Source organism: Temnothorax longispinosus, chromosome 7, assembly GCF_030848805.1.
Source record: "Temnothorax longispinosus isolate EJ_2023e chromosome 7, Tlon_JGU_v1, whole genome shotgun sequence".
NCBI classification, from domain to species: Eukaryota; Metazoa; Arthropoda; class Insecta; order Hymenoptera; family Formicidae; genus Temnothorax; species Temnothorax longispinosus.
Window position 1 is genome coordinate 9,350,669 of NC_092364.1, and position 27,007 is coordinate 9,377,675.

At 40.8% G+C, this 27,007-nt stretch overlaps 1 protein-coding gene across 1 annotated transcript in view; it reads left to right on the plus strand.

Moving 5' to 3' along the window:
- LOC139816425 (protein I'm not dead yet-like) overlaps window positions 1-27,007 on the plus strand; it is a 153,293-nt gene that overhangs the window by 60,712 nt on the left and 65,574 nt on the right. The window contains exons 3-4 of the mRNA XM_071783906.1: window positions 12,767-12,909; window positions 13,118-13,209. Coding sequence (XP_071640007.1) covers window positions 12,767-12,909; window positions 13,118-13,209 — 235 coding nt within the window. The remainder of the gene's footprint in view (window positions 1-12,766; window positions 12,910-13,117; window positions 13,210-27,007) is intronic.

Here is a 27,007-nt window from a genome sequence, read left to right on the forward strand (position 1 = left end):
ATCTCAATAATTGCTTATGCACATACACGGTCCCTCTCTCTCTCACTCACTCACTCACTCAGTCACTCACTCACTTACCTTGTAGAGATTCGATGTCTTCATACTGCTGTAGCTTGACGGATGAATAATTTCATCGTGGATCGCACCTCACGTTCTCATGTGACAAATCCACACCGAATAATAAGCCAGAGTTTTTCGATTTTATAAATGGTCATGACGTATCGTAATAATTTTCAATCGTCGATTAATCGGCAGTGATTAATAGTAATGAATCAATAGATTCGTTTATAAGTCACTCAAATGCGCGAGTGAATCCGAGTATGTATCGCGATAAATACTTGGATTTACCCACGCACTTGAGTGACTTATAAACGAATCTATTGATTTATTACTATTAATCACTACCGATTAATCGGCGATTGAAAATTATTCGAAGAAAGAACACACGCGTAATCACAATAATCAACCAGAAGTTTTTCGTCTTTTACAAATTGTATCACGCATCAACACTTTCACGGATTTACTTACGCACTTGATCGATAGAATTCGGCATTTACGAATGAATCTATTGATTCATTATTATTAATTACTACCGGTTAATTATTCGGCGATTAAAAATTATTCGAAGAAAGAAACGCGTTACACATACACAGCGCACGTAACCCGAGACGCGGAGACTGTGCTCGATGACAACAATGAGACAGGTTATGTTTTTACAGTGAACGGCATCTCTCGTCAAGTCTGACTTATCGGCCTAATGGAAATGACCGGCAGTGGAACGCTACGAGGTATTCGTACTGCCAAATGAACCGTAGATAATGTCCGTAGGTAATGTCGAATTTTTCTAAATAATTTGCGAACTCGAAGAGAATGTTCCCCGAAAAAAATATTTGGTTGCCCTGAAAAGGGCAGATTAATTACAATATTTTAGAACACTTTTCTTTATTTTATAATAAGTGTTCGAAGTGTCCGCCGTCCATTGTGATGCAAGCTCTCATGCGTCTCAATAAATTTTCCTGGGTCTTCTCCATAACTTCGTCCTCGATTGACCAAATGGCGTAATGAAGTTTATTATTTAATTCTTCAACGTCCTCGGGAAGCCGTTTGTAAATTTTTTCCTTGATGTAGCCCCACAAGAAAAAGTCCAGTGGATTGAGGTCTGGCGATCTTGCAGGCCAACGTATCGGGCCATACCGGCCCATCCAACGTTCGGGAAAATGCTGATTTAAAAAATTGGTTACTATTCTGGCGTTATGTGGACCAGCACCGTCTTGTTGAAATATAATTTTATTTCTATTTAATAACGGTACTTCTTCCAAAAATTCTGGCAGATTTTCGGCCAGAAATTCCACATACAATGCGCCATTTAGTCTTTCTGGAAGAATAACTGGGCCCAATATTGTTGTACCCATAATTCCAGCCCAGACATTCAGTTTCCAACGAACTTGGTAATTTCTGAGTCGTGTCGTTCGAGGATTCTCGTCGTCCCACACATGCATGTTGTGTGAGTTGAAAACTCCTTCTCGTGTGAACAGCGATTCATCGCTGAATATTACACGAGAAGGAAATTCTGGATCTTCGTCTACTCTTTGCAGGAAATCCTCGCAAAATCTCTTCCTCCGATGATAGTCTTCTTGCCGCAAGTGTTGCACGCGGGTGTAATGGTAGTCGTGCTTTTTTTTCTTCTTTGAGTATTCTTTGGACGGTGGAATAAGACAATTCGTGCTCTCGAGCAATGTCCCGAATACTAGTTTCAGGTTTTTGCTCAACAGCACGAAGGACTGTTTCGACGTTTCGTAAGTTTCTTGCATCACGATGTCTACCAGTGTCTTTTTTCTTTGGTAAAACGCTTCCAGTTTCATATAATCTTTGAGCTGCTTCAAGTATAACGCTAGGCCTGGGATGTCTTGCTCGGTTCGGATATAATTCGGCGTATCTTCTCGCAGCAACGTGATATTGCCCCTGACACTCACCGAGTGCCATCAGCATATCGTAATATTCTTCATTTGTATACGCTGCCATGTCGTTGTGTTCTTTCGCTTCTAATAATCGAGGGATTATTGATGCAAGCATCGATCGTTTCACTTTATTTATACGATCTTCGCGGGGGGTCGATATCCCCTCCCGCGACCCCGCGACGAATAGCAGGTGTCGCGCGTCGCGTGGGCGCGTGTCGCGTGATTCCGCGACACCTGCTATTCGTCGCGGGGTCGCGGGAGGGGATATCGACCCCCCGCGAAGATCGTATAAATAAAGTGAAACGATCGATGCTTGCATCAATAATCCCTCGATTATTAGAAGCGAAAGAACACAACGACATGGCAGCGTATACAAATGAAGAATATTACGATATGCTGATGGCACTCGGTGAGTGTCAGGGGCAATATCACGTTGCTGCGAGAAGATACGCCGAATTATATCCGAACCGAGCAAGACATCCCAGGCCTAGCGTTATACTTGAAGCAGCTCAAAGATTATATGAAACTGGAAGCGTTTTACCAAAGAAAAAAGACACTGGTAGACATCGTGATGCAAGAAACTTACGAAACGTCGAAACAGTCCTTCGTGCTGTTGAGCAAAAACCTGAAACTAGTATTCGGGACATTGCTCGAGAGCACGAATTGTCTTATTCCACCGTCCAAAGAATACTCAAAGAAGAAAAAAAGCACGACTACCATTACACCCGCGTGCAACACTTGCGGCAAGAAGACTATCATCGGAGGAAGAGATTTTGCGAGGATTTCCTGCAAAGAGTAGACGAAGATCCAGAATTTCCTTCTCGTGTAATATTCAGCGATGAATCGCTGTTCACACGAGAAGGAGTTTTCAACTCACACAACATGCATGTGTGGGACGACGAGAATCCTCGAACGACACGACTCAGAAATTACCAAGTTCGTTGGAAACTGAATGTCTGGGCTGGAATTATGGGTACAACAATATTGGGCCCAGTTATTCTTCCAGAAAGACTAAATGGCGCATTGTATGTGGAATTTCTGGCCGAAAATCTGCCAGAATTTTTGGAAGAAGTACCGTTATTAAATAGAAATAAAATTATATTTCAACAAGACGGTGCTGGTCCACATAACGCCAGAATAGTAACCAATTTTTTAAATCAGCATTTTCCCGAACGTTGGATGGGCCGGTATGGCCCGATACGTTGGCCTGCAAGATCGCCAGACCTCAATCCACTGGACTTTTTCTTGTGGGGCTACATCAAGGAAAAAATTTACAAACGGCTTCCCGAGGACGTTGAAGAATTAAATAATAAACTTCATTACGCCATTTGGTCAATCGAGGACGAAGTTATGGAGAAGACCCAGGAAAATTTATTGAGACGCATGAGAGCTTGCATCACAATGGACGGCGGACACTTCGAACACTTATTATAAAATAAAGAAAAGTGTTCTAAAATATTGTAATTAATCTGCCCTTTTCAGGGCAACCAAATATTTTTTTCGGGGAACATTCTCTTCGAGTTCGCAAATTATTTAGAAAAATTCGACATTACCTACGGACATTATCTACGGTTCATTTGGCAGTACGAATACCTCGTAGCGTTCCACTGCCGGTCATTTCCATTAGGCCGATAAGTCAGACTTGACGAGAGATGCCGTTCACTGTAAAAACATAACCTGTCTCATTGTTGTCATCGAGCACAGTCTCCGCGTCTCGGGTTACGTGCGCTGTGTATGTGTAACGCGTTTCTTTCTTCGAATAATTTTTAATCGCCGAATAATTAACCGGTAGTAATTAATAATAATGAATCAATAGATTCGTTCGTAAATGCCGAATTCTATCGATCAAGTGCGTAAGTAAATCCGTGAAAGTGTTGATGCGTGATACAATTTGTAAAAGACGAAAAACTTCTGGTTGATTATTGTGATTACGCGTGTGTTCTTTCTTCGAATAATTTTCAATCGCCGATTAATCGGTAGTGATTAATAGTAATAAATCAATAGATTCGTTTATAAGTCACTCAAGTGCGTGGGTAAATCCAAGTATTTATCGCGATACATACTCGGATTCACTCGCGCATTTGAGTGACTTATAAACGAATCTATTGATTCATTACTATTAATCACTGCCGATTAATCGACGATTGAAAATTATTACGATACGTCATGACCATTTATAAAATCGAAAAACTCTGGCTTATTATTCGGTGTGGATTTGTCACATGAGAACGTGAGGTGCGATCCACGATGAAATTATTCATCCGTCAAGCTACAGCAGTATGAAGACATCGAATCTCTACAAGGTAAGTGAGTGAGTGACTGAGTGAGTGAGTGAGTGAGAGAGAGAGGGACCGTGTATGTGCATAAGCAATTATTGAGATTCGTATTTTTGCGTAAAGATACATAACAGTCTCGCGATGCGCTTATACTTGGCGCGAGACTGTTATGTATCTTTACCCAAGAATACGAATCTCAATAATTGCTACCGTGTCTCTTGATCAGCGAGTGTAGCTGATCGCAGCGAGCGCCCTACTTAACGCCCGCGTCGGACGGTGAGTTGCGCCGCCCCTGCCTACCTTCTGTACGCGCCCCGTTATTCGCTAAATATTTTCTCCAGTAATTCAAAAAGTAAGCTTCGGACAAATTTTCGTACAGGAAAAATTGTCTTAAAATCACTTCAAGAATACGTCTTTACAAGGACGCGGGGTTGTTCTGAATCACCCTGTATAGAGGCTGACTTTTCCTCGCCGTCGAGCGTGATGTTTTGAGTCGTTTTTCATATGTATAACTCCGCTATTATATGTAGGTATTTATATGTTGCTTAATTTTACTGAATTGTCATTATCGATTTTCATGCATTCTGTTATTGATTCTTTGTAGTCTCGCTAAAGATGGTCCAAAATTCGGACTAAAACGTACGGTTTTAAAATTTGATTTATCTCTACTATTATATGTATAAAGAAAGAAAGTTTGTTTGATTGTCTAATTGTTCGCGAACTACTCATTTATTAATGGACCAAATCTTAAAGAATTTTGTATGAAATAGGGGTGTTGTGCCGCGCCTTGAATTGGAGCTCAGGGTCGGCACCGGGTTTTTAGAATCCGCCAAATTGGAGGGCGTACAGGACACTTGCGAGAATGTAGTGGCAGTAGAGTTTATTAAACAGATTGGTTTCTTTATACACGTGTTAATCACTCACTACCTTGCGGGTTACAATATACTAACGATACGTTTGACTCGCGGTACGCGCTCGGTTCTTAGATTGCCCGCCGCTTATCGGAAAGGCGGGCCTTTTATCGCTCGAAGTCGCTTCTTCGTTGTCGACTCAGCTGTCAGCGCTTTTGCTTTCGGGGTCAGGTCAGTAGCCTGGCGACCTGGTGAAGCCCGGAATGCCACCTCAGGTGTATTTGGCAATAGCCGGAACTTGCGCTGGCAGCTCGGTATCGCAACTAGGCCAACTCGACTTCCGTATTACAACAGGTGTAAAAATTTCCGGGCATGGTCACCATGGAGTTCAATTTTTTGTTTTACATAAAAAGAGAAAGTTTGTTTGATTCTCTGTTTGTTCGCAAACTACTCATTCATTAATGGACCAAATCTTAAAGAATTATATATGAAATAGGGGTAGAAATTTCCGGGCATGGTCACCATGGGGTTCAATTTTTTGTAAGGATGTTCTCTGGAGCAACTAAGCTATTTTAACATGTGATTCTATAGTTTGTTTGTTCGTGAACTACTCATTCATTAATGGACCAAATCTTAAAGAATTGTAAGATATGCGGTAGTCAGCGTTTTCCGCCATTTTGTTTTTCTACCTAAGGTTTCCGTCGTGGCGATTTGCGCGGCAATTACTCATCAGCTATTGGTCTGTTAGTCACGTGACAGCGCTGGTAGCAGTGCTAAGCTTTAGTACCGACTATACGCGCAACCTGATTGGTTGAGAGCGGCGCGAGCGTCAGCAAAAAGCGCGGTCGTCTGCCGGCGGTCGTTGTTCATAAGATTCCCTCGAGAAATCTCAAAGACCGCGTACGCGTACCGGTTTCCTACGTTTGTAACCACGTTGACAATACACTGTGATTAAGAGTACTTCGTCGTTGGTGGTCATTGCACCCGTTTCATCTCTTCTTTTCCTGTCCTCTTGCCTTTTGTCTCATACGAGAAGTCTGTTCAACAATACTCTCGTCCTCGCCGTTTTCGTTACCGTAGTTTCCGGTGCGATTTGCGGCTCGTCAAGCTATCTCGCAAATAACTTACAGTTCAGAAGTGGGATATACAAGAAGTGATTCGGGATCGTTAATCGCGAGTGAACTTCGCGCCGCCATTTTGTCGTTCGGGTACGTCTCAGTGTTCATCGACCGTTCCAGAAATGGATCGTCGTTCTCTCGACAACTTGTCGCTTCAGGACCTTCAAGTCGAAGCTCTTCGTTACGGTATAACGCCGTCAGAAGATCGTAATGCATGCATCGATGCCATAACCGCGCATCTTGAAAGAAACGACGAGATTACTACGCGCCTAGAAAGGAACGTTTTAGAAACGCTCGTTGGAATGGGCAGTGTTTGTACGCAGCAAGTACGCACCATGGATCGTTCTACTGTCCCCACAGCTGTGGATATGACCGGTAGTACTAATGCAAGCCGAATTACATCGACTAGCAGCGGATTTCAGAGTGCATCATCCGACCCGCAAATAAATAACCTGTGTCAGCAAATACAACAGGAAACGATACAGTTGCTGCTCGCTTTTCTCAATATTAACCGGGATGTTTCTACACCTCCCGTCGCTGCAGCCCCGCAAATTGTATCTCAGAATCAGCTTTCAGAGAATGCAAGTTCCATGCATCGTAGTACGTTCTCAGTTGCTACTGGACAATCTGTCAAGCTGTTAGCTTTGCAGCTTCCTTTCTTTGGTGGATCGGAAGAAGAAGACGTGGAATTATGGGTTCAAAAGGTTGAAAGTGTCGCCGATATACACGGTGTGCCTCAAGAAGTAACATTGTTAGCGGCTACGTCTAAGTTAGTGAAGACGGCGCGTCGCTGGTTCAATTATTCAACGGTAACCATCAATAGTTCCGGGCTCTGCTTCAAGGACGCAATAATACGTCGCTTTAGAAGACGAGTGCTGTTTCACGTTGCGATGCAGAAAATCAAAGCTCGCACCTGGAATTTCCATAAAGAGTCATTTCATGACTACGCTATGGACAAATTATTGTTGACGCAGAATCTCAAACTCCCAGATCGTGAAACCATCCATTTACTAATTAATGGAATTGGTAGTAACGCGTTGAGAGGAACTGCTGTTTCTCTACAAGTCTCAACTGTGGATGAATTTCTGGAGCGTATGTACCAAATCACGTCGTCATACTCGCTCAAGAAGACATCACTTCCTTCGAACAAATCAGTGAAAAAAAAATCCACAAGTGCTTCTGGTGTAAAAGTCGATTCTTCACCTCAAGTTTCTAAAGAAATTTTCTGTGTATACTGCCGAGCGAAAGGTCACGTTCGGGCAGACTGCTATAAACTCAAGAAAAAGGAACAAGCCAGTCCGGCTTTTCCTGAAAGTACGTCAACGATCGCTGCCGTCGGTGAGGTATCTTCCCCAGTGCCGTCTTCCGATGCAGAGAGTCAAGCAGTTTCTACTTTGTTTTTGGTTGCTGCCGTAACAGAGGACCACCACAGGACGCTCGAGGTTGCGAAATCCTTTATTAAGGTCGTTGCGTTAAATAATACTTTGTGTAAATTGATTACTCTTCTTGATACGGGAAGTCCGATATCGTTTATAAGTCATTCAGTTTTTAAAAGTCATTTTGATTCTTTCAATGATCTTAAGAATACGGTTAATACGTATAAAGCATTAAATAATACACCGATTAAAATTGCAAACTCAATTGTTGCTAATATTAAATTAGAACTCTTACCGGATCTATCACCTGATATCAATCTTCATGTTTTGATGGATGATTCGTTAAGTACCGACTTGATAATTGGTCGTGATTTTTTAGAAAACCATAAAATTAATGTTCTTTACAAACCGTCCGAAAATATTACCGATAATAATCAATTGAGTTTGTTTAGAGAACTGGCATCTACCGATATTATTGAGGATACCGAAACACCTCAGTCAGAAATTACTACAGATTTCGGTGAAAGCGTTACAAAGCGTCTCTTAAACTTTACTAGAAGAAATAGAAAAACTTGATGTTCCTCCTGCCGAAGAGGATAAATATCTGGTTCAGTTCGAACTAAAAGACGATTCAATTTACGCGTATACCCCCAGACATTTCTCATGGGCCGAGCGAATACAGCTTCGTGAGATTACGGATGATATTTTAAAAAGAGGTATTATTCAAAAAAGTAACTCTTCGTACTGCGCTAGAGTAGTTTTAGTTCGTAAGAAAAACGGTACTTTGCATTTGTGTACCGATTTACGTCCCCTTAACGATCGTGTAATTAAGCAGAAGTTTCCGTTTACATCGATCGAAGATTGTTTAACACGCGCGGGCAATAAACCTGTTTATACTTTGCTTGATTTGAAAGATAGTTTCCATTAAATTAAAGTGCATCCTAAGTGTACAAAATACTTTGCGTTCGCCACACCCGATGGTCAGTTTGAGCACAATTTGTCTTTTGGGTTCAGTGAATCTCCCGCGGAATTCCAAAAACAATTAAAGGAAATTTTGAAATCTTTAAATCTTATCATCTACATGGATGACATATTCATTGCTTCTGATTCGATTGAAGATAACTTAAATACTTTGAGGCAAATGCTGATAATCCTTAAACAATATAATTTTAAGCTTAATCATAGTAAATGTTGTTTTCTGAGAACTTTTATCGAGTACCTCGGATATATATTAACCCCTTCAGGGATCACTCTCAGTAGCCGTCATACTGAGGCCGTTAAAAATTTTCCTCAATCTAAAAAAGTAGTCGAAGTACAGCGATTCTTGGGATTAACAAACTATTTTCGTAAGTTCATTCCAAACTACGCGAGTAAAGCTAAACCTTTGCAAAATCTTTTGCGTAAGTCAGTTGATTTTGTGTTTGATGACAAATGTCGTCGTGCTTTTGAAACGCTTAAGAAAGAGTTAACTTCGTACCCAGTGTTACGTCTATATAATCCACACGCCAGAACGGAATTACATACCGACGCTAGCTCTATTGCTATAGCTGCTATTCTCCTTCAGAGACAAGAAGCAGGTTTATTAGCACCGATTGCTTATTTTAGTCAGTTCACTAATAACGCTAAAGCGAAGTATCATAGCTATGAGTTGGAAATGTTAGCCGTGGTTAAAGCTGTGGAGAGGTTTCATATCTACCTCTATGGGGTACAGTTTACAATTATTACTGATTGTCATGCGGTTGTATATGTAATTTGAAAAGCTCATCTTAATTCAAGAGTTGCTCGAAGAGTTGCTCGCTGGATGCTTCGTCTACAAGATTACAGATTTAATGTTATCCATCGTCCTGGGAGTCGAATGACTCATGTCGATGCTCTCAGTCGTGTTGTAGCATACGCTGAGCCAATGCCTCTCAAAAGAGAATTAGAGTATAAGCAGTTGCAAGACTCGAGACTTAAAGAAATAGCCGAAAATCTAGAGTATACCGATCATGAAAAGTTCGAGTTAATTGACGGTCTAGTCTTTAGAAAATGTTCGGATAAACCTCGGTTCGCGATACCCGAGTCTATGATTATTAATATTTTGCGTGTTTACCACGATAGTATGGCGCATTGCGGCGTCGAAAAAACATATCAGGGAATCATGTTTAATTATTATTGGTTTCCTTCTATAAGGAAAAGAATTCGCGATTATATCGAAAATTGTTTAGTTTGTGTCATGAGTAACACGTCGGCAAACTCTCGCGAAGGTGAGATGCAGGAAACTGACAGTCCTACCGAACCATTTCTAGTTCTTCACGCGGATCATTTCGGTCCATTAACTGAATCAAGACACGGTTTGAAACATATTTTATTCATAATTGACATATTTACACGATTCACATGGTTGTTCGCGGTAAAAACCACTAGCTCTAAAGAGACAATTAAATGTTTTTCCAATTTGTTCAACTCTTTTGGAAATCGACAAACACTAGTAACGGATATAGGTACGGCGTTCACCTCGCAAGAGTTCTTCGAATTTCTTCAGTCCGTTAATGTAAAACATAAACGATTTTTGAAATCGTCGTTAAAGAAACTCGTTGAAAAGTCACGCGACTGGAGTGCGTCAATAGGTACCATCCAGTATATAATTAATAATACTCATCATTCCTCGCTAAAAGGTACTCCCTCCAAGATGTTATTGGGTTACGAGCAGCGCAGTCAGGCAGACGTAGATTTGATTAGATTTCTCAACAGTCTCGCTAAAGTTGAATTTGTTGTTGATGAAGAGCGAGAAGCTCAACGTAAATTAGCGCTCAATGCGGCTGATGAAATCAAAAACTATAATAAAGTTGTTTATGATAAACGTCATAAGAAACCAACTCAGTATCATCCCGGAGATTACGTAATGATCCGAGATACTATACTTAAACCAGGCGAAGATAAGAAACTTAAACCTAATTATAAAGGGCCGTATATGATAGCAAAAATCCTTAATAAAAATCGATATGTTGTTCAAAACATTCCAGGGTTTATAATGTCTCTGCTAAACCGTATAATTCGATACTGTCCCCAGATCGGATTAAGCCGTGGATTAAAATTCCAAGTCAATAAAGTAGTTTTAAGCTATATTAGCGATTATTTTGTAATACTTTATGTAAAAGCGATTATTTTTGGTAATACCTAGATTAAAAACATATGTTTTATACTATTTAGTACGTAAGAGCACATAACTATATTGTTCACCCGCATTATAGAGAAAAAAATATTTTGAGCATTGATTTAAGTAGCCTAAGTGCAATATTATGTTTGTATTCATTTATTTTGATTACTGTATCGATAACTTTGTATCTGTGATTTTAGTTATGAAACGCTACATTCGGGTCGAATGTCATGCCAGAATGGCCGAATTGTAAGATATTCGGTAGTCAGCGTTTTCCGCCATTTTGTTTTTCTACCTAAGGTTTCCGTCGTGGCGATTTGCGCGGCAATTACTCGTCAGCTATTAATCTGTTAGTCACGTGACAGCGCTGGTAGCAGTGCGAAGCTTTAGTACCGACTATACGCGCAACCTAATTAGTTGAGAGCGGCGCGAGCGTCAGCAAGAAGCGCGGTCGTCGGCCGGCGGTCGTTGTTTATCAAATTCCCTCGAGAAGTCTCAAAGACCGGACCTAATTGTCGATCGTCCGAGTTCCCGCGTTTTCCACGCGTTACCCGTGGTTGTTGCGTTCCGCGTACGCGTACCGGTTTCCTACGTTTGTAACCACGTTGACAATACACTGTGATTAAAAGTACTTCGTCGTTGGTAGTCATTGCACCCGTTCCATCTCTTCTTTTCCTGTCCTCTTGCCTCCTGTCTCATACGAGAGGTCTGTTCAACAATACTCTCGTCCTCGCCGTTTCCGTTACCGTAGTTTCCGGTGCGATTCGCGGCTCGTCAAGCTATCTCGCAGATAACTTACAGAATTGTATATAAAATAGAAGTAGAACTTGCCGGACATGGCTACCATGGGATTCGATATTTTGTTTTACGACAATCGAAAAAAAAATTTTTATAAACGATTTTCTTGAAACCGGTGCAAAAAATTTCTAATTTTTCGGGGATTGCAACGATGGGTTTAATTTATACTCGAACTGTAATAGGGGAACAGTAAACATCGTTTCAGAAATCGGTCCGAAATGTGCATCTTTTTGCGATCATTGCATGAATGAACCGATTTTATTGCTTCGATCAAAGTAGAAAAACAAAAAACATTATATATCCAGAAGTGTTATAAATAAATATAAAAGTACAAAAATGAGAATAAAAAAATAGGGTCCGCAGGCAAAGCCGCGGGGCTGGCTAGTTATAAATAAAGGAGTTAACCTTCGTGTACCGTCAACAAAGTTTGGCTCTTACTTAGCCCGTTCCACACTCTCTTATAATTGTTAATGTGCATTGTAAATGTGACTGCGTCAAATTAGTTAGTTTTTTAATATTGGTTACCTGTGTAAACAAATCTTACCATGTGTATTTCACTGATTTTTCCGTTCTTTATTTTTCTTTTATTGCTTTAAAATATTATAAAACTAAAACAATATAAGAAGTTTATTATAATAAAATAAATCTTCTTATTCGTAAAAAAGTATATTTTTAACTTAATTTGACTTTTCGTTATCTTATTCACTACTAAAAGTCATCTTACCCGCATATGGGGGCAAGATGATGAAAACGACACTTACTTAAAAAATGTAAATTTTTTAAAATTCTAATTTATTTAGAGTTTTTAAATTTTTACAGTTTATATAAAAAACTTTAGTGAATCTAAAAAAAAAATTAGATTATTATTTTTACATTCTCACAAAAATTAAGAAAAATTGGCAAACCTTAAGGTCGTCATCTTACCCCCCTTTTTCTCTAATTAATAAAGACAGATTGCGTTCTTTAAAAACACAGGCCCACAAAAAAAGAAAAGTTGTCTGCGCCATGGACTAGACCATGGTATTCCCATGTATTTTTGCCTGCTAAAATCGAATATGACCTTAGTTTTGCTCCTACACGTCAGGATTTTTTCTACAGCCAAAAACAAGGTGTTTTGCCCCTACAAAGGCGAAAATACATGAGAATACCATGGTTTAGTCCATGGCGCAGACAACTTTTTTTTTGTTGGCCTGTGAAATTTATCTACAAATCGTCTCTTAATAAAAAATTATGTATATTGGTTCTTCTAGGTGATAAATCAAAATCTTAAAAATCTAGGACCTATGACATTTCATGAGATCGCCGTCACAATGCTTTTTACGGGATGCATATTCCTATGGGTATTTAGAGCTCCTGGATTTGTTCATGGATGGTCGAAAATTCTGACGGATATGTAAGTTCAATTTATATTTGTAAAATAAAGTTGCTCAATAAAAAAGAATTAAATAAGGCTAATTTTTTTATATACATATACATTTTTTAATCAGTCCGGAAATAATGTTAAAAAATAATTTTTTTTGCGAGAAAAATTTACAAAAATTGGAATATTTGTATTTTTCACGATAAATTTCTATTTTATTTTTAACATTATCCTTATATAGAATGTTGGCGGATTCAACGCCCGCAGTCTTTGTATGCTTGTTAATGTTTTTCATCCCGAAGGAACCGGTCTTTATACATTTCTACAAGGACCGTAAGAACTTTAAGCCACGATTATCAAGTCAAGTACAGGGTAAGTGTGGGTATTACTGCGGTCAGACTGATTACTGAGGAATTTCATTAGAGTAATAAAATCAAACGTTTCAACATACAGCTAAAAAAATTTGTGAAATTATTTTAATCTTTTATCATGATAATTAGTAATAAAAAATTTACAGTAATTCCCCTTACGAAAAAACACTCAAATTTGAGCGTTAATACTCAATTTTGGGGAGGGAGGGAGGGGAAGGGAAGTGATGGATGAGAGAGCAGTGTGATTGAGACGTATGAAAGAAAAATATGAAAGGAAGGAAGCAAAGGAAACGGAAGTCCAACTTTAGAAATAAGTTAGAATTAAGTTAGATATAAGATATAGATATAAGAGCGATTAAGTGAGAAGCGATTGAGGCGCAGGAGAACGAGCGAGAGAGCGGGAGAGCGAGAGAGAGAGAGGACAGGCAGGGATAAGAAGCGCAAAAAATTGTAAAGGTTTGGGTACGTTTCTGAAAAACGCCAATGGTTTGTGAGAAAAGGAAGAAGAGTAGGAGGCTGTAAAGGTTTGGGTACGTTCCTTAAAAACGCCCTTTAAGGCCCCTTAGGAGCAAATAAAGTACTTTCATACCATACTCAATTTTGGGTGTTTACTCTGAAATTTTGGTGTATACACTCAAATCTTGAGTGTTTAAACTCAAACATTAAGTGTGCACATCCAAAGATTGAGAGTTTATACTCAAATTGAGTGTATAGATTAAAAGATTGAGTGTTTACACTCAATGACTGAGTGTTCACACTTACGTTTGAGTGTAACTATTGAACATTTAAAAGTTTACTCTCAAGACTTGGGTATGACGCAATAGATGAGTGTAAACGCGCTAAACCTTTAAGTGTCATTCTAAAGATTAAGTATTCTTAAGAGTCACTTCAGTGTTACCTCTCATCATGATTAAATATTAACGCTGAAATGTTCAGTACAAACGTCTGCAAATATTTGAACACTGCTTAAAAATGATTTTAAGTAACATTGCGGTTGCATAATAAAATCTCTTCTTAAATTAAAAATATACTTTATATACTTCTTTTTTAAGTAAACTAGAAATTAATAATTTCTTTTAACAGTAATATGTTTATTACAATGTTTCATAATAAATATTTGTACCAACAGATAAAAATATTAAAATATGTTAAAACAAAACATATTGATAAAAATAACACTTAATGACATGAAAAATACTGAAAAATACTAAATAATAGACATGTCATATGTTAAAAGTGCATTGAACTGCACATCCAGCTTATACAGGGTGTCCCATTTTAAAAAACGCACCTTGATAATTCTTCAACGAAGCATTTTCAGCAAAAACGTTTCAGACAAAAGTTGTACGGTTTCGAGGGGCACATAAGATGGTATCATTAGTTTGACTTTGGATAGGCGTCTGAAGCTCACGTGAAGGTCACCTTCAATTTTTTAAATAAAACTCCCCATATTGTAGTATATTGTTTGAAAGGACATAAAATAAGAAAAATTTTGGCACAAGTTAGAAGTCGATACGTTGACCCATTCAAAAGTTATTTAGGTTCAAAAATTGGCTTTTTCAAAATTTAATCCTAAATAACACTCGAACGGGTTAACGTATCGACATCTGGTTTGCGCCAGGAATTTTCTCCTTTTATGGTCTTTCAAACAATATACAATACAGGGGGTTCCATTTAAAATTTTTGAGTTGAGCTTCCTGGGGCACTAAAAAATTTTAAGTAAAACCCCCCATATTGTAGTATATTGTTTGAAAGGGCATAAAAGAAGAAACATTTTTACGTAGACCAGAGGTCGATACGTTAACTCATTCGGGAATTATTTAGGGTCAAAATTCGGAAAAACCAATTTTTGAACCTAAGTGACTTTTGAATAGGTCAAACATGGGTATCGACCTCTAACTTGCACAAAATTTTTCTTATTTTATGCCCTTTCAAAGGATATACTACAATATGGGGGGTTCTATTTAAAAAATTGAAGGTGACCTTTACGTGACCTTCAAGCAACTATTCAAGGTCAAACTAATGACACCATCTTATGTGCCCCTCAAAACTGTACAACTTTTGTCTGAAACATTTTTGCTGAAAATGCTTTATTGAAGAATTATCGAGGTGCGCTTTTTAAAATGGGACACCCTGTATATAGTACGGTATGAGATACATGATAGTTCCCGCATACAGAACGTGGAAACGTTTGCTGCGCCGCAAGAAGCGACGCAGTCAGCAGTAGCCATTCAACCATGAAATGGCTACCGTAGCGTCACTATAGTGTCGCTTCTTGTCATGCGGCAATCGTTTCCGTGTCCTGTGCAGTAGCCATCAAAAGCGTAAGGTTTCGTGTGGTGCGCAACAAACTGAAAAGAATTAACAACGTATTAGATCGACATAGATAGAAGACTAATAAGTTTGAATTGTCTGTAATATTCCTTGTTTTTTTTTCATACTAATTTGGTAGTAAATTGTGATTGAGATTATAAGTTAGGTTAACGGGTGTTTTCCATGGTAAATGGGTATAGTAATGTATTCGTCGTTTGTATTTCGGGTGTGTTCGCGAGGGAGCTTGCTATTAAGGCCATTGCACGTAACAAAGTTTTAGTCGTAATCGTAAGGTCAAAAGAAAATGGACCAATCACACTCGATTATTTTTCAAGCGCGAGGAAAATAATCGACTGTGATTGGTTTATTTTCTTACGATTATGGCTAAATCTTTGTTATGTACAATGGCCTTTCCCAGCGAGAAATGACCCATCGACTCGACGTCTAATTTACGTCGAAGTCATCGATATTACATCATATCGAAATAATGCTCGAAATTTGAATGTTTGTTATTTCGATGTTTGTGTTATGTGACATTTTTTAAAAGAAAAGTTTATTTGTGACATACATTCATCGCGCCAGACTGTAAACAGGCAAATTATGTATTTTCTGTTAAGTATCTGTGAAATATCACATCGATATTTCATCATTTCGATATCGATTCGATGCTATTTTGATTTGCCTGTCAAATAATATATAATAACATTGCCATTATATAGAATGCAATATGAATAAAAAATTATATTGTATTGGCAGACATGGATAATGTAAATATTTTATGATTTGAGCATTATAGTAATTGCGTTACAATATTAATTTTTTTAAGCTTTCATTTTCATTAAATAGTTACTTTATAACTGTAAAAGTCACAACAAAATTCTTGTTTGTAATTTGACAATTTTGAAAATTAAAATATTATATAATAGGTACATTTTCAGTACTACATCCGCTCATTTATTAAACAAGAAGTTAAATTAAGCAACTAATTAAATTATTAATATTAAATATTAATACAATAAGATATTTACATTTATCAAAATAAAAAATAAGTTTAATTATGAAAATAAATCTTAATAATTGAACTTATTAAAAATTAAATAATTTGTTCAGATATTGCGCTCGAATTCTTTTCGCGTTTTACAACGCCCAATCGTTTCACATTAGATGGCGCGACGCGCGACGCGCGACGCGCGCTACTCTCAAAGAGCCCCCGCCTTCTTCCTCACTTGTTAGGTGTCATAGCCGCACTTGCTTGCGTTTCTTCGAACGTGTCGAGTCCGTTACTTCTTTCTTGACGGATTGATCGTTGCGGCGCGTGTTCTGGAGACTAACCGAGCAAGAGTCGGATCACCAGGGAGAGCTCACCGTCAGGAAAGGGACAGCTGCGGCAGCTAGCGTCTAAGAAGGAGAATCGAGGCAAGGAGTCCGGTCCAGTGAGCGAGGTCTTTAAGAGATTTTCATTGGGACGCCATATTTGAAAACAGACATAAGTCAAAAAAGTACAAGGGCCTCTGCTAGAGTTTATATTCGTCTTGAAATCTGAGAATTACTTTCATTCTTATGGCTCTGGCTTGAAATTCTAGCCCAAGAACCGATCTTATATACACTAATGCAGAAGCCCCCCTCTCTTTTCATTTTTCCTTCTTCTTTTTTTTCATAATCGGTATTACGTTTCAGTAAACATTCGGATTCACATTTTCAATCAATAATCCAGACATCTTAATTCCGTCTTGTAAGATCTGATTTTTTATTTCAATTTATTTATTTTCTATTCTATCTTCAGGGCAAATTACTAATTTGGTTTGCTTTTATTTCAACTAATGTAAAAACTTTTTAGTTACTCTCAATTTTTTTCACGTCAACATATTTTCTTTTTTTGTAAAAATAACTACACATAATAAAGACAAAATTGACTTCAAAGGAACTCTCTTTCTGACGCTCACCTATCTAAGAATTCTATACAAACCTGCCGTGTTTGCCATTACTTTTTAAACATAATTAAATTAAATAATTAAAAATAAATATTAAAGACAGAAAGTAAAAAAGTTTTTATATATATAGGCATCTATATACAGGCATTATACTAATTATAATTGTATTCAGCAGAAAGCTGCTTTGCAACTGCAATTGTAAAATTCATGAATTTTATTGGTGTATTACTCTTATTGTTAGTTTCGGCCAAAATTAAAAGCATCACCACCACACCATACACTAATCACATTCACAAATTTTACAACAATTGCAAAGTAGTTTTCTCTGCTGAACACAGCTTTTTATTACTTACGTTATATGTATGAGCCGCTATTTGCTGCGCGTGCGCAAACAACCCGGCAACCGAGCAACGACTTGAATATTTCGTTGAGCACCGACGGCGCCAAACAGCAATTAGATATAAGTTCGTGATCGAAACTTTGGAACCCGGGAAAAAAAACCTCTTATTTATTCATATTAGTTTATATTAGTTCATATCAGTAGAAATATGATTATATATGATCATATAAGAAATGAAAAATATAATCTTAAACAATATTATATGGCCATATATATGAGAGTATATAATTATATATGGTCATATAAGAAATGAAAATATAATTTTGAACAATATTATATGGCTAAATCTTTTTAAGTATAACTTTATATAGTGATATATGGTTTTATATACTAGCATATTATCATGTGTGATCATGTAAAAGTATATTTATAAGATTAAAGATAATTGTTTGAGATCGTGCAAATAGCACGGAAAATCGCGTCATGTCAGAGAGTAGAGATGGGATAAATGCTCGCGCAACATGTATGCATGCAGGGAGAGCGGTCGAAGAGACAAAATCTCCACCGTGTCATCGCAATCGCATCGCAAATAGCCTCTTCAATATTACATTCGTCAGTATAGCATGGATCTTTCTATCGACCGTATTCCAGAAAGTTCGCTAATTGCTAGCAATAAACATTGCCACAGCTGACCGAGTGCACAAACAAAGTCAAGCTACCGCTCGCACACAATAGAAAGATCCATGCTATAAACAAAACGCGCGCAAATAAGTAACGATCCTCGGATCATCACGTGCAAACGGTGACGTCAACGCGATGACGTAGGCCGCCGCTGGCCAATCACCCTCCCGAAATTCGGAGAAATTGGCCTGGAGGGAGTTCGCCTCGGAGGTGATAAAAACACCGCCGCTGCGCCGCGGGATCGATTTCGCTCGCAGATCACTGCTAGTATTTCGATACAACCGCTTTGCTTTACCGCTCATCACCGCTTTACGCACTCGCTTGCTTAATTGCTATTTCGCCGCTTTCGCCGTGCTAGACTCTGTGCGCGCTCACGGCATTTTGCCTGAAAAGGAAACCAGTGTAAATAATTGTACATATTGAACATTAAAACTTTGTATTTCTGTACTTGCTGTTCCTCTCTGTTTCTTTTGTGGTCGTCTTCTACCGCGCGCTATCTCGCGCTACCGCGTGCTCTCGAACAATAATCATATATAAATATATACTCTATACTGGATCTATCCATATAAATTTGTATAACTGTTATAAATATTCTTCTAGTATATTATTTTACTTGACAATGTCAAATTAATATAAAATATGTTATTTTTAGTTTCAGTTTACACAATTGCGTTTTAAGTCCGACAAAGTCCATATTGGCACGCAGTGCCAATTTAAAAAACTGAAACATGTATTTAATATCTAATATAATTGATATTGTGAAATATTATTAGGCATCAAAATCCGCTTCGACCGAAAACGGCACTTCTCATTGCTTATATGTTATATTAAATTCTTTTTTTTTTCTAATTTTGCATAAGATACTTGTGGCGGTCAGCTGTCCGCCACGTGCGCGCGATCGTACATACGCTACATGAATAGTATGACGGGAGGCGCGCGGCGCGCAGCACGGATAGTAGCATAATATCGATCGGCGCGCGGCATGAGTATCGATCGGCGGGATAGTTCAGCGCGCACCGCTGCGCGGCGTATCTCTCTCGTAAGTAAGGTTCGACATCGATCCTTATATAAAGAGCAGCTCAGCGGGACCTCTCCAGCGATCTTCGAGAACGCCAGTCAGGGCGTGCTACCTATCGGGGCCCCTAAGTCTCTTTTGGTACGAAGTGTTGCTCTACTCTGGGCCTTCGTAAAACACCTGCTTGGCAGGGCGTTAACTACAGTAAGAAACAACCAGCATCCTGCCGCGGAAAGGTTTCCGGGGTCGTCGCGACCCAGCCCGTCGGGCGACTCCATATCCGGCTCCTGAGACCAAGGCGTTGCCTCCTGTGAACCCGACTCCGGCTCCTGAGACCAAGGCGCTGCCTCCTCTTACTACGGCCTCGGCTCCGACTCCGGCTCTTGTGACTTTGACTCCTGCTCTCGTGACTCCGACTGCTGCTCTTGTGAACCCGACTCCTGTTCCTGTGATCAAGACGAAGGATCGCATCGTGATCACAAAGGTAGAAACTCTACCGCCTGGGAAACGTCTCCAACAGAACAAATCCAAGACGAAGTGGAGATTTGCCCCGATTGCCAAGTGGGGTCATACTGACCCAGCAACACTACAATCGGTGGAAATAAGATCGTCATCCATACCGAGACCGACTCCAGTCCTACCGAGCCCTACACCAGCTCCTGTTCCTGAGGCTACGTCGCGAGATCCGAACTTGTCCTCCAAGGTAGAAACCTATCTACCTTGGAAGCTAATACCCATCACTGTTCCGGCTCCCGAAGACGTATCGGCTCCTGAGATCCAGGCGAAGGACGCTATACCAATCTCCAAGATAGATAGTTTCCTACCGTGGAAACTCTATCCAATCGATTTTCCACCAAGAGCTCCACGTGTCCGACGCCCTCTTCATCCCGTTGATCCAGAGAACTCTGTGGCGACTCAGACCGACCATATCTTCAAGACGCCTACACGACCACGATTCCTGCAGACCCGACTGAGTTCTATTCCGTCCACTCCAATAGGCAAGCCTAGGACTCCCGGACGGAACCTGGTGGTCCTGCTAGAAAATATCTTCGAGAAGAAGAAGTCAATCACAAAACAATTATTCAAAGAACCGTAATGCGTATATTACACTACACAAAGATAACCTACACCAACACACACGACTATCTACACATTCACATAGAGGATATAATTATTTTGTACATAGAGCATGAATAAACTTAGCGAGATTACACCCAATTGAACATTTCGTTATTTGTGGGAACGACGCACCTTAACCTAATCCTAACCTACAACCCCCACAATACTTAATTTTTTTAATTGACATATTAATTTTTATTAAATATTTTTGTAAACAGTGAAATTGCCAGTAATAATTCGTGAAAAAAATTGTTATATAATATATATTATAGTTCTTATAAACAAAATCGTATTATTTTGCAAATCCTGCGATCAAGATTTCCGCCGCGCAAGATCTCTGACGCGCAAAATTTCCAACTCTGCAAGATCTCCGATATTCGGTTTACTCCGACTCTGCAAGATCTCCGATATTCGGTTTACTCCGACCCGACCGCGTCAGGCGGACGAACAATTGTACGCGAAGTGCGTCGAGCGTCATTGTCCTCAATTGTGTGGATAGAATAAACACAATTTTTGTGAATCACGAGATCTTCAGTTTTCCCGCTCCATATCCTTCAGCGAGACTCGAAGCTCGCGATACCGGCTGTCTTCGCGCTCATCTCTGGGCGTATCCCGGCATTCTATCGGGACGATATCGTCGAGATCGCCTCCCGAACAATAACAATTTTCTAAAACCTATTTAAATATATATGTCCTTATATATAATCTTATATAATCATATATGACCATATAAACTCTTATCAGGCCAAAATTCATATATGATAAGATAACTTCTTATATGAGCATATAAGACATTATAAGAGATATTTTTTATATGTCCTTATATAATCTTATATAATCTGTGACGTTGCACCGTGTGCACGTCACAGTCTTCCCTATTCCTACCTTTGTATCGCGCGCGTACTGCCTAGTTTATAGTTTTCAGGAAGAAGCGGCCGGAAGGCCCATTTCGACAGCGTGGCGCCATCCGCTGTTGCGGCGAAGCGCCCTGATCTAGGGGGCCGCGAGTCGAAGCCGCGGGAATGATCCCGGCACTGTTGGGTCGATCGCGAGCGTGGACTGACGTACGGCGAGAGCCTTCCCGTTGCGCCGAGAATAAGCGAGGGCGGCGGCCCTAGGAGTTACGTTGCGAAGGAAGGAAGGGCGAGATGTAAACGACCAGCATCCCGGACCTCAGGTATCGGGGAACAGCGGGGCGGATTGTCGGGTACCGTTCCGCGTTATTTTTTAGAGAAACGCGTAGGCTTGCTTGAGAGTTTCCTTGCCTACGCGCCATTGCCGTGAATCCCTTGCCGGGATTATCGCCTTTTCGTTTCGTTTCTACGGGTAAGACATAGCCCGCCCGCTGACTCCCCGTAAGAATACCGAAGGGGCGTCCGTTTCTTCCCGACTCGACCGGTGTGGTATGAGATTTTGCGTGAAATAAAGTAACGACGATCGACCGCGTGGCACCGACCACCCGTCACGATGGTGGCCTCTTGTGGTGCGTGTTGCGTGATAAAACCTCGCGGATCGGCTCAACAGTCATTAGAGTTAAGTTACCGTTTCGAGTATTCCGTATTCCGTATTAGTTTTGCGTCTATCGATTTGCGTACCGTATAAGATATTGGCGTTCCCGTTAGAGTTAGTTTTGAGTATTTTGCGATCTGAGTCGTGCGTACTTTCCACGCGTACGGTCATTCTGGGGCGTGCCGGCTTCCTGATACGTTAATTACCGCGCCCGGTACGGGAAGTGTGAGGCGTCGGGGTAACGGATCTGGAGGGAGCCTTTCCGGATAATGTGACCGAAAAACGGCCGCAATTACCGTTCAGAGATTTAGAGTATGATGTACTCCGGCTGAAAGTATTACGCGCCCCGGGGTGAGTCGGGCGTGAGTATCACGTGCTTGCGGCGTGTATCGTTCATTCTGCGAGACACCTTTGTTTTGCGTGTATCGTTCATTCTGCGAGAAACCTTTATTTTGCGTGTATCGTTCCTTCTGTGAGAAACATTTATTTTGCGTGTATCGTCCTTTTCGCGAGAAATATTCCGTTTACGTGCATTGTTCATTATGCGATCAATATTCCGTCTTCGAGTTCTCTAGTTCGCGCGTATCGTCATTTCGGGGATATTAATCGGCGGCGTATGGTAATAGCGAATCTTCTGTCCTTACGCGTATTAATTTTCCGGCGAATAATATTTATTCGAGCCACTTTGAGCGGACCCGCGTTGAAGGAGCGCGTGATCAAGACGTGACTCTCGCATAATAAATATTGTCCCGCAGTCCGCGCCTCTAGCCCTCACGTAAACAGGCTGAAGATTCTCGAGGCGTATAACACCCGAGCCTTGAACTTGATGGCAATTGTCTGGCTATACAATATATTATCACTTTTCTTATTTTATCGCCTCCGAATAATTTTTATGTGTGTCTCGTCCTCGCCTAACCACTGTCAACGTCTCGTAAAGTTGTGCGATCCTTGAACCCCGACCCTCTACCGCTGATTGAGCAGCCGTTGCGAGCGATAAGAGCAAAGTATTGAAGTTAGAGCATTTGGAGTCTTTGGAGCTACTATGAGCATTGAGAGAGTTTCGAGTTAGTTAGCGTATTGAGAGTAAAGTATTGTGGAGTTTCGCGTATTTAGAGTCAAAGGTGGTGTGGCCTTCTCCACACCTGGCGCCCAACATTTTTGGAGGTTGTATTTTGCTCTGCTACTCGCTCAACATATTTGTGGCGCGGTATATCGGTGCGGTTGCGCATAATAGCCTCGCGACCGTAGAAAATAGCGTCGCAAATCATATATGACCATATAAGATCTTATATGCTTAAATGCGGCCAAAATTCATATATAAGCATATAAGACCGCTTCTTATATGAACATATAAGACATTATAAGAGTTTTTTTCCCGAGAAGGTTATTAATAGACTAAAATAAGGTAGAGAATAACGTAAGTTGCGAAAGATTGTTACACTCGCCGACGATCAACCGTCGCTAAGGCGACTCGCAACTTCTCGCTACGGGGCGACCCACATGAGCGCACGGCACGGGCGAACAGCACGGGCGTAACAATATATTACAGTTTTTTACGTCTTACGTTTTTCTAAGTATGCTTCACTTTATGTCCACGCTACGACAGACGTCTCGTTCTTTGTCATCAGCCGAACGCTGCCCTTGCGGCAACCCTATGCAAAATATTAACCATGTAATATTTAATTGCAAATTGTACTGTAGTAAAGCCTCTTATTTAGTCAAATACATTGAGGAAACCTTTCCTCAATTTCCAAGAGGTATTCACCCATTTTTAAATAATCCCCCTTATCAATTCATCCGTCTTCTCCTCGCAACTTGCAAGTCTATGGATCTCCCCTCTTAGAAAGAGCCGAAGAGTTTAATAAGAGAATCATGTTAATTGGAGACGGTGAATCGGCCGAGATCTACAGTGGGGAAATAATAATCAATATCGAGTCGAAATCGATTTATTCTGTGTCGAAAAGTCATCGAAAGTTGTGCCATAAATCAATCGAAATCGATACCTGTGTGAAGTTAGCCCCCCAATGTTGAAAAATCCAAATTTTTTTTGCAAACGTTTGCCCATTGTTTGACCACGAATGCCCCGTTGAAATTTTCGTTTGCCCCTATCTAGTTCAGAAATTATGGGAAAATCAATTTTGGGGAGACCAACTTCACATTAGCTTCTCAATGTTGAAAAATCCAAATTTTGTTGCAAACGTTTGCCCATCGTTTGCCCACAAATGCCCCGTTGGAATTTTCGTTTGCCCTTATTTAGTTCAAAAGTTATGGGAAAATTAATTTATCAATTAATAGATTTTATTAGTATATCCTGACTATATTAAATTGTAGATGCACACACACATGCACACACACGCACACGCACACGCACACGCACACGCACACGCACACGCACACGCACACGCACACGCACACGCACGCGCACACGCGCACGCACACGCACACGCGCACGCACACGCGGGGAGTGCAAGGGGGGCCTTTGGCCCCCCTCTCCCGCACCCACCTCCGCCGGTAGGCAGCGTGGACCTCACTTTATAACTTAAAGTACATGCTAAATTGTAAAGCGAAATTATAAAGCACATGCATGGGGGGCTGCAGGGGAGCAAAGGCCTCCCGCTCACGTGCGCTCACGCATGTAAGCCCCCTGCATCCCCCCATGCACGTGCTTTATAATTTCGCTGTACAATTTAGCATGTACTTTAAATTATAAAGCAAGGTCCACGCTGCCTACCGGCGGAGGTGGGTGCAGGAGGGCCCCCTTGCACCCCCCCCCCGCGCGCGCGCGCGCGTGTATGTGTGTGTGTGTGTGTATGCACAACATATACAATTTAATATAGTCAGGATATTCAGGATATACTAATAAAATCTATTAATTGATAAATTTATTTTCCCATAATTTTTGAACTAAATAGGGGCAAACAAAAATTCCAACGGAGCATTTTTGGGTAAACAATGGGCAAACGTTTGCAAAAAAATTTCGATTTTTTAACATTGAAGGAATAATGTGAAGTTGACCCCTTCAAAATTGATTTTCCCATAACTTTTGAACTAGATGGAGGCAAACAAAAATTCCAACGAAGCATTCGTGGGCAAACAATAAGGAAACGTTTGCAAAAAAAATTTTTGGATTTTTTTATTATTGAGGGGCTAACTTCACACAGGTGAAATCGATGAAAATTTCAATTACTTTTCGATATACGTTTTTGACGTCAATTAGACGTCAATTTGATGGGTTATTTCTCACTGGGTTAGCGCTATTTCACCATTCTATCTTTATCACTTATTAGATGTATGTAAAATAAGGTTAGAATGACGCAATAGCAATAATAGCGCGCGTATTGTCAAAATACTTCGAAGCAAAGATTATGGGCATCTTCAGAGCATATATAATTGCTGAGTGTTTAAGGCTGGTTTCATTCTAATTCTATGGCTTTATTAATAAGTAACTGCAATCGAATATAATTATATTTCACAAAAATTACATCGAATGATTGATATATAATATATGGATTTTCTGTTATGAATAGAAAGTTACAATATGATAATGACAAATTTTAGTAAATGAGTGTTCAGTATTTATATGTATTTGAAATATATTTGTAGTTTTTTGTTGCATTTCAATTGGAGGATGTTAGTTAACAAAGCTGCATGGGAGGGGAATTAATGAGTATCTAGATTCTGATGCCTAAAAAATATATATATTGTGATGTTGCAATTTCGCTGCATCGTTGCAGCGCCCCGCCGCCGTCACAAGGGGCGGGTTTCGCGACCTTTTCACGCCCGAGGACGGTTCAATGTCGATGCAAGATCTCCAAGGGCATATTATAATTGCGTTACGTTATTCTAATCCTTTTATTTTCTTTTTGTATCATTGCGTGGCGCCTCACCGCGCCGAGACCCGGAGTCTCCTGAGAGGATGCAGAGGATCGCGGAAAGCGGAGTCGACGGAAAGGACAGAGGCGAGAAATTGGACGACGGAAAGCGGATCGAAGCGACAACTCGCGGGCCGCCGAAAGCGAAGGAGCGCAGGAAGACACGCGCACGGCGCGTGACACAGCGGCGGGCGGACCCGTAGTAGCAGGGCCCCGGAACACCGGGGCAGGATAAGCTCACCTGCCCTCCTCTCACTACTGACTGGATTCCGGGGTGGATGGCTACCACCCCCAGACCGAAAAGGAGGAACGCGGAGGCAATAACGTCCCGTCCGCTGCCGGGAAAGATCCCGGAAAATCGCCGCGCGAGCGAAGAGCCATTAGGCGCCCTGCGAAAAGCCGTGATTAACGGCCCTGCGCGAGAATCCACCGCGAGCCTGCGAGCTCACCCCTCACTGGTCCGCGCTATAGCGTCGCGGGGCTGCGGGGCTACGTCCGGGGTGGGTCGCGCTATCGATTCCGCCATCGAGCGAAATTTCGGGAGCACTCTTGGATCGTCCTCTCGTGATAGCTGATGCGTCTAGCATTCAGCTGCGATTCTAACCTGGCGTAATCCCTGGGCCCTTGGGGCGGCGGCAGTTATCCTTTCGACCCTTGGGACGACGGCGAAGATCCTCGGGAGAGGACTGACTTACGGTGAGGTTGCCTCGTGTTACTGTTCTCGATGTAAAGCTGCGACACCGCACTCCGGGGCACGCTCTCGCTCGGGAGTATTCGCGGTAATTAGCGTATTCGCGGTAATTAGCGTATTCGCCGACCAGGCGTATTTAGCAATCGACAACGAGAGCGAGGGGCACCGGAATGGTCTCGTGGCCGTGGGATTGCAACCGAAATTTGCAAGCTCCTGGAGATTGTGGTAGGCGCGTTAATGTCGACTTCGATATCGCGAATATGCCATTTCTCGCGGCCTCCGTGTTCGC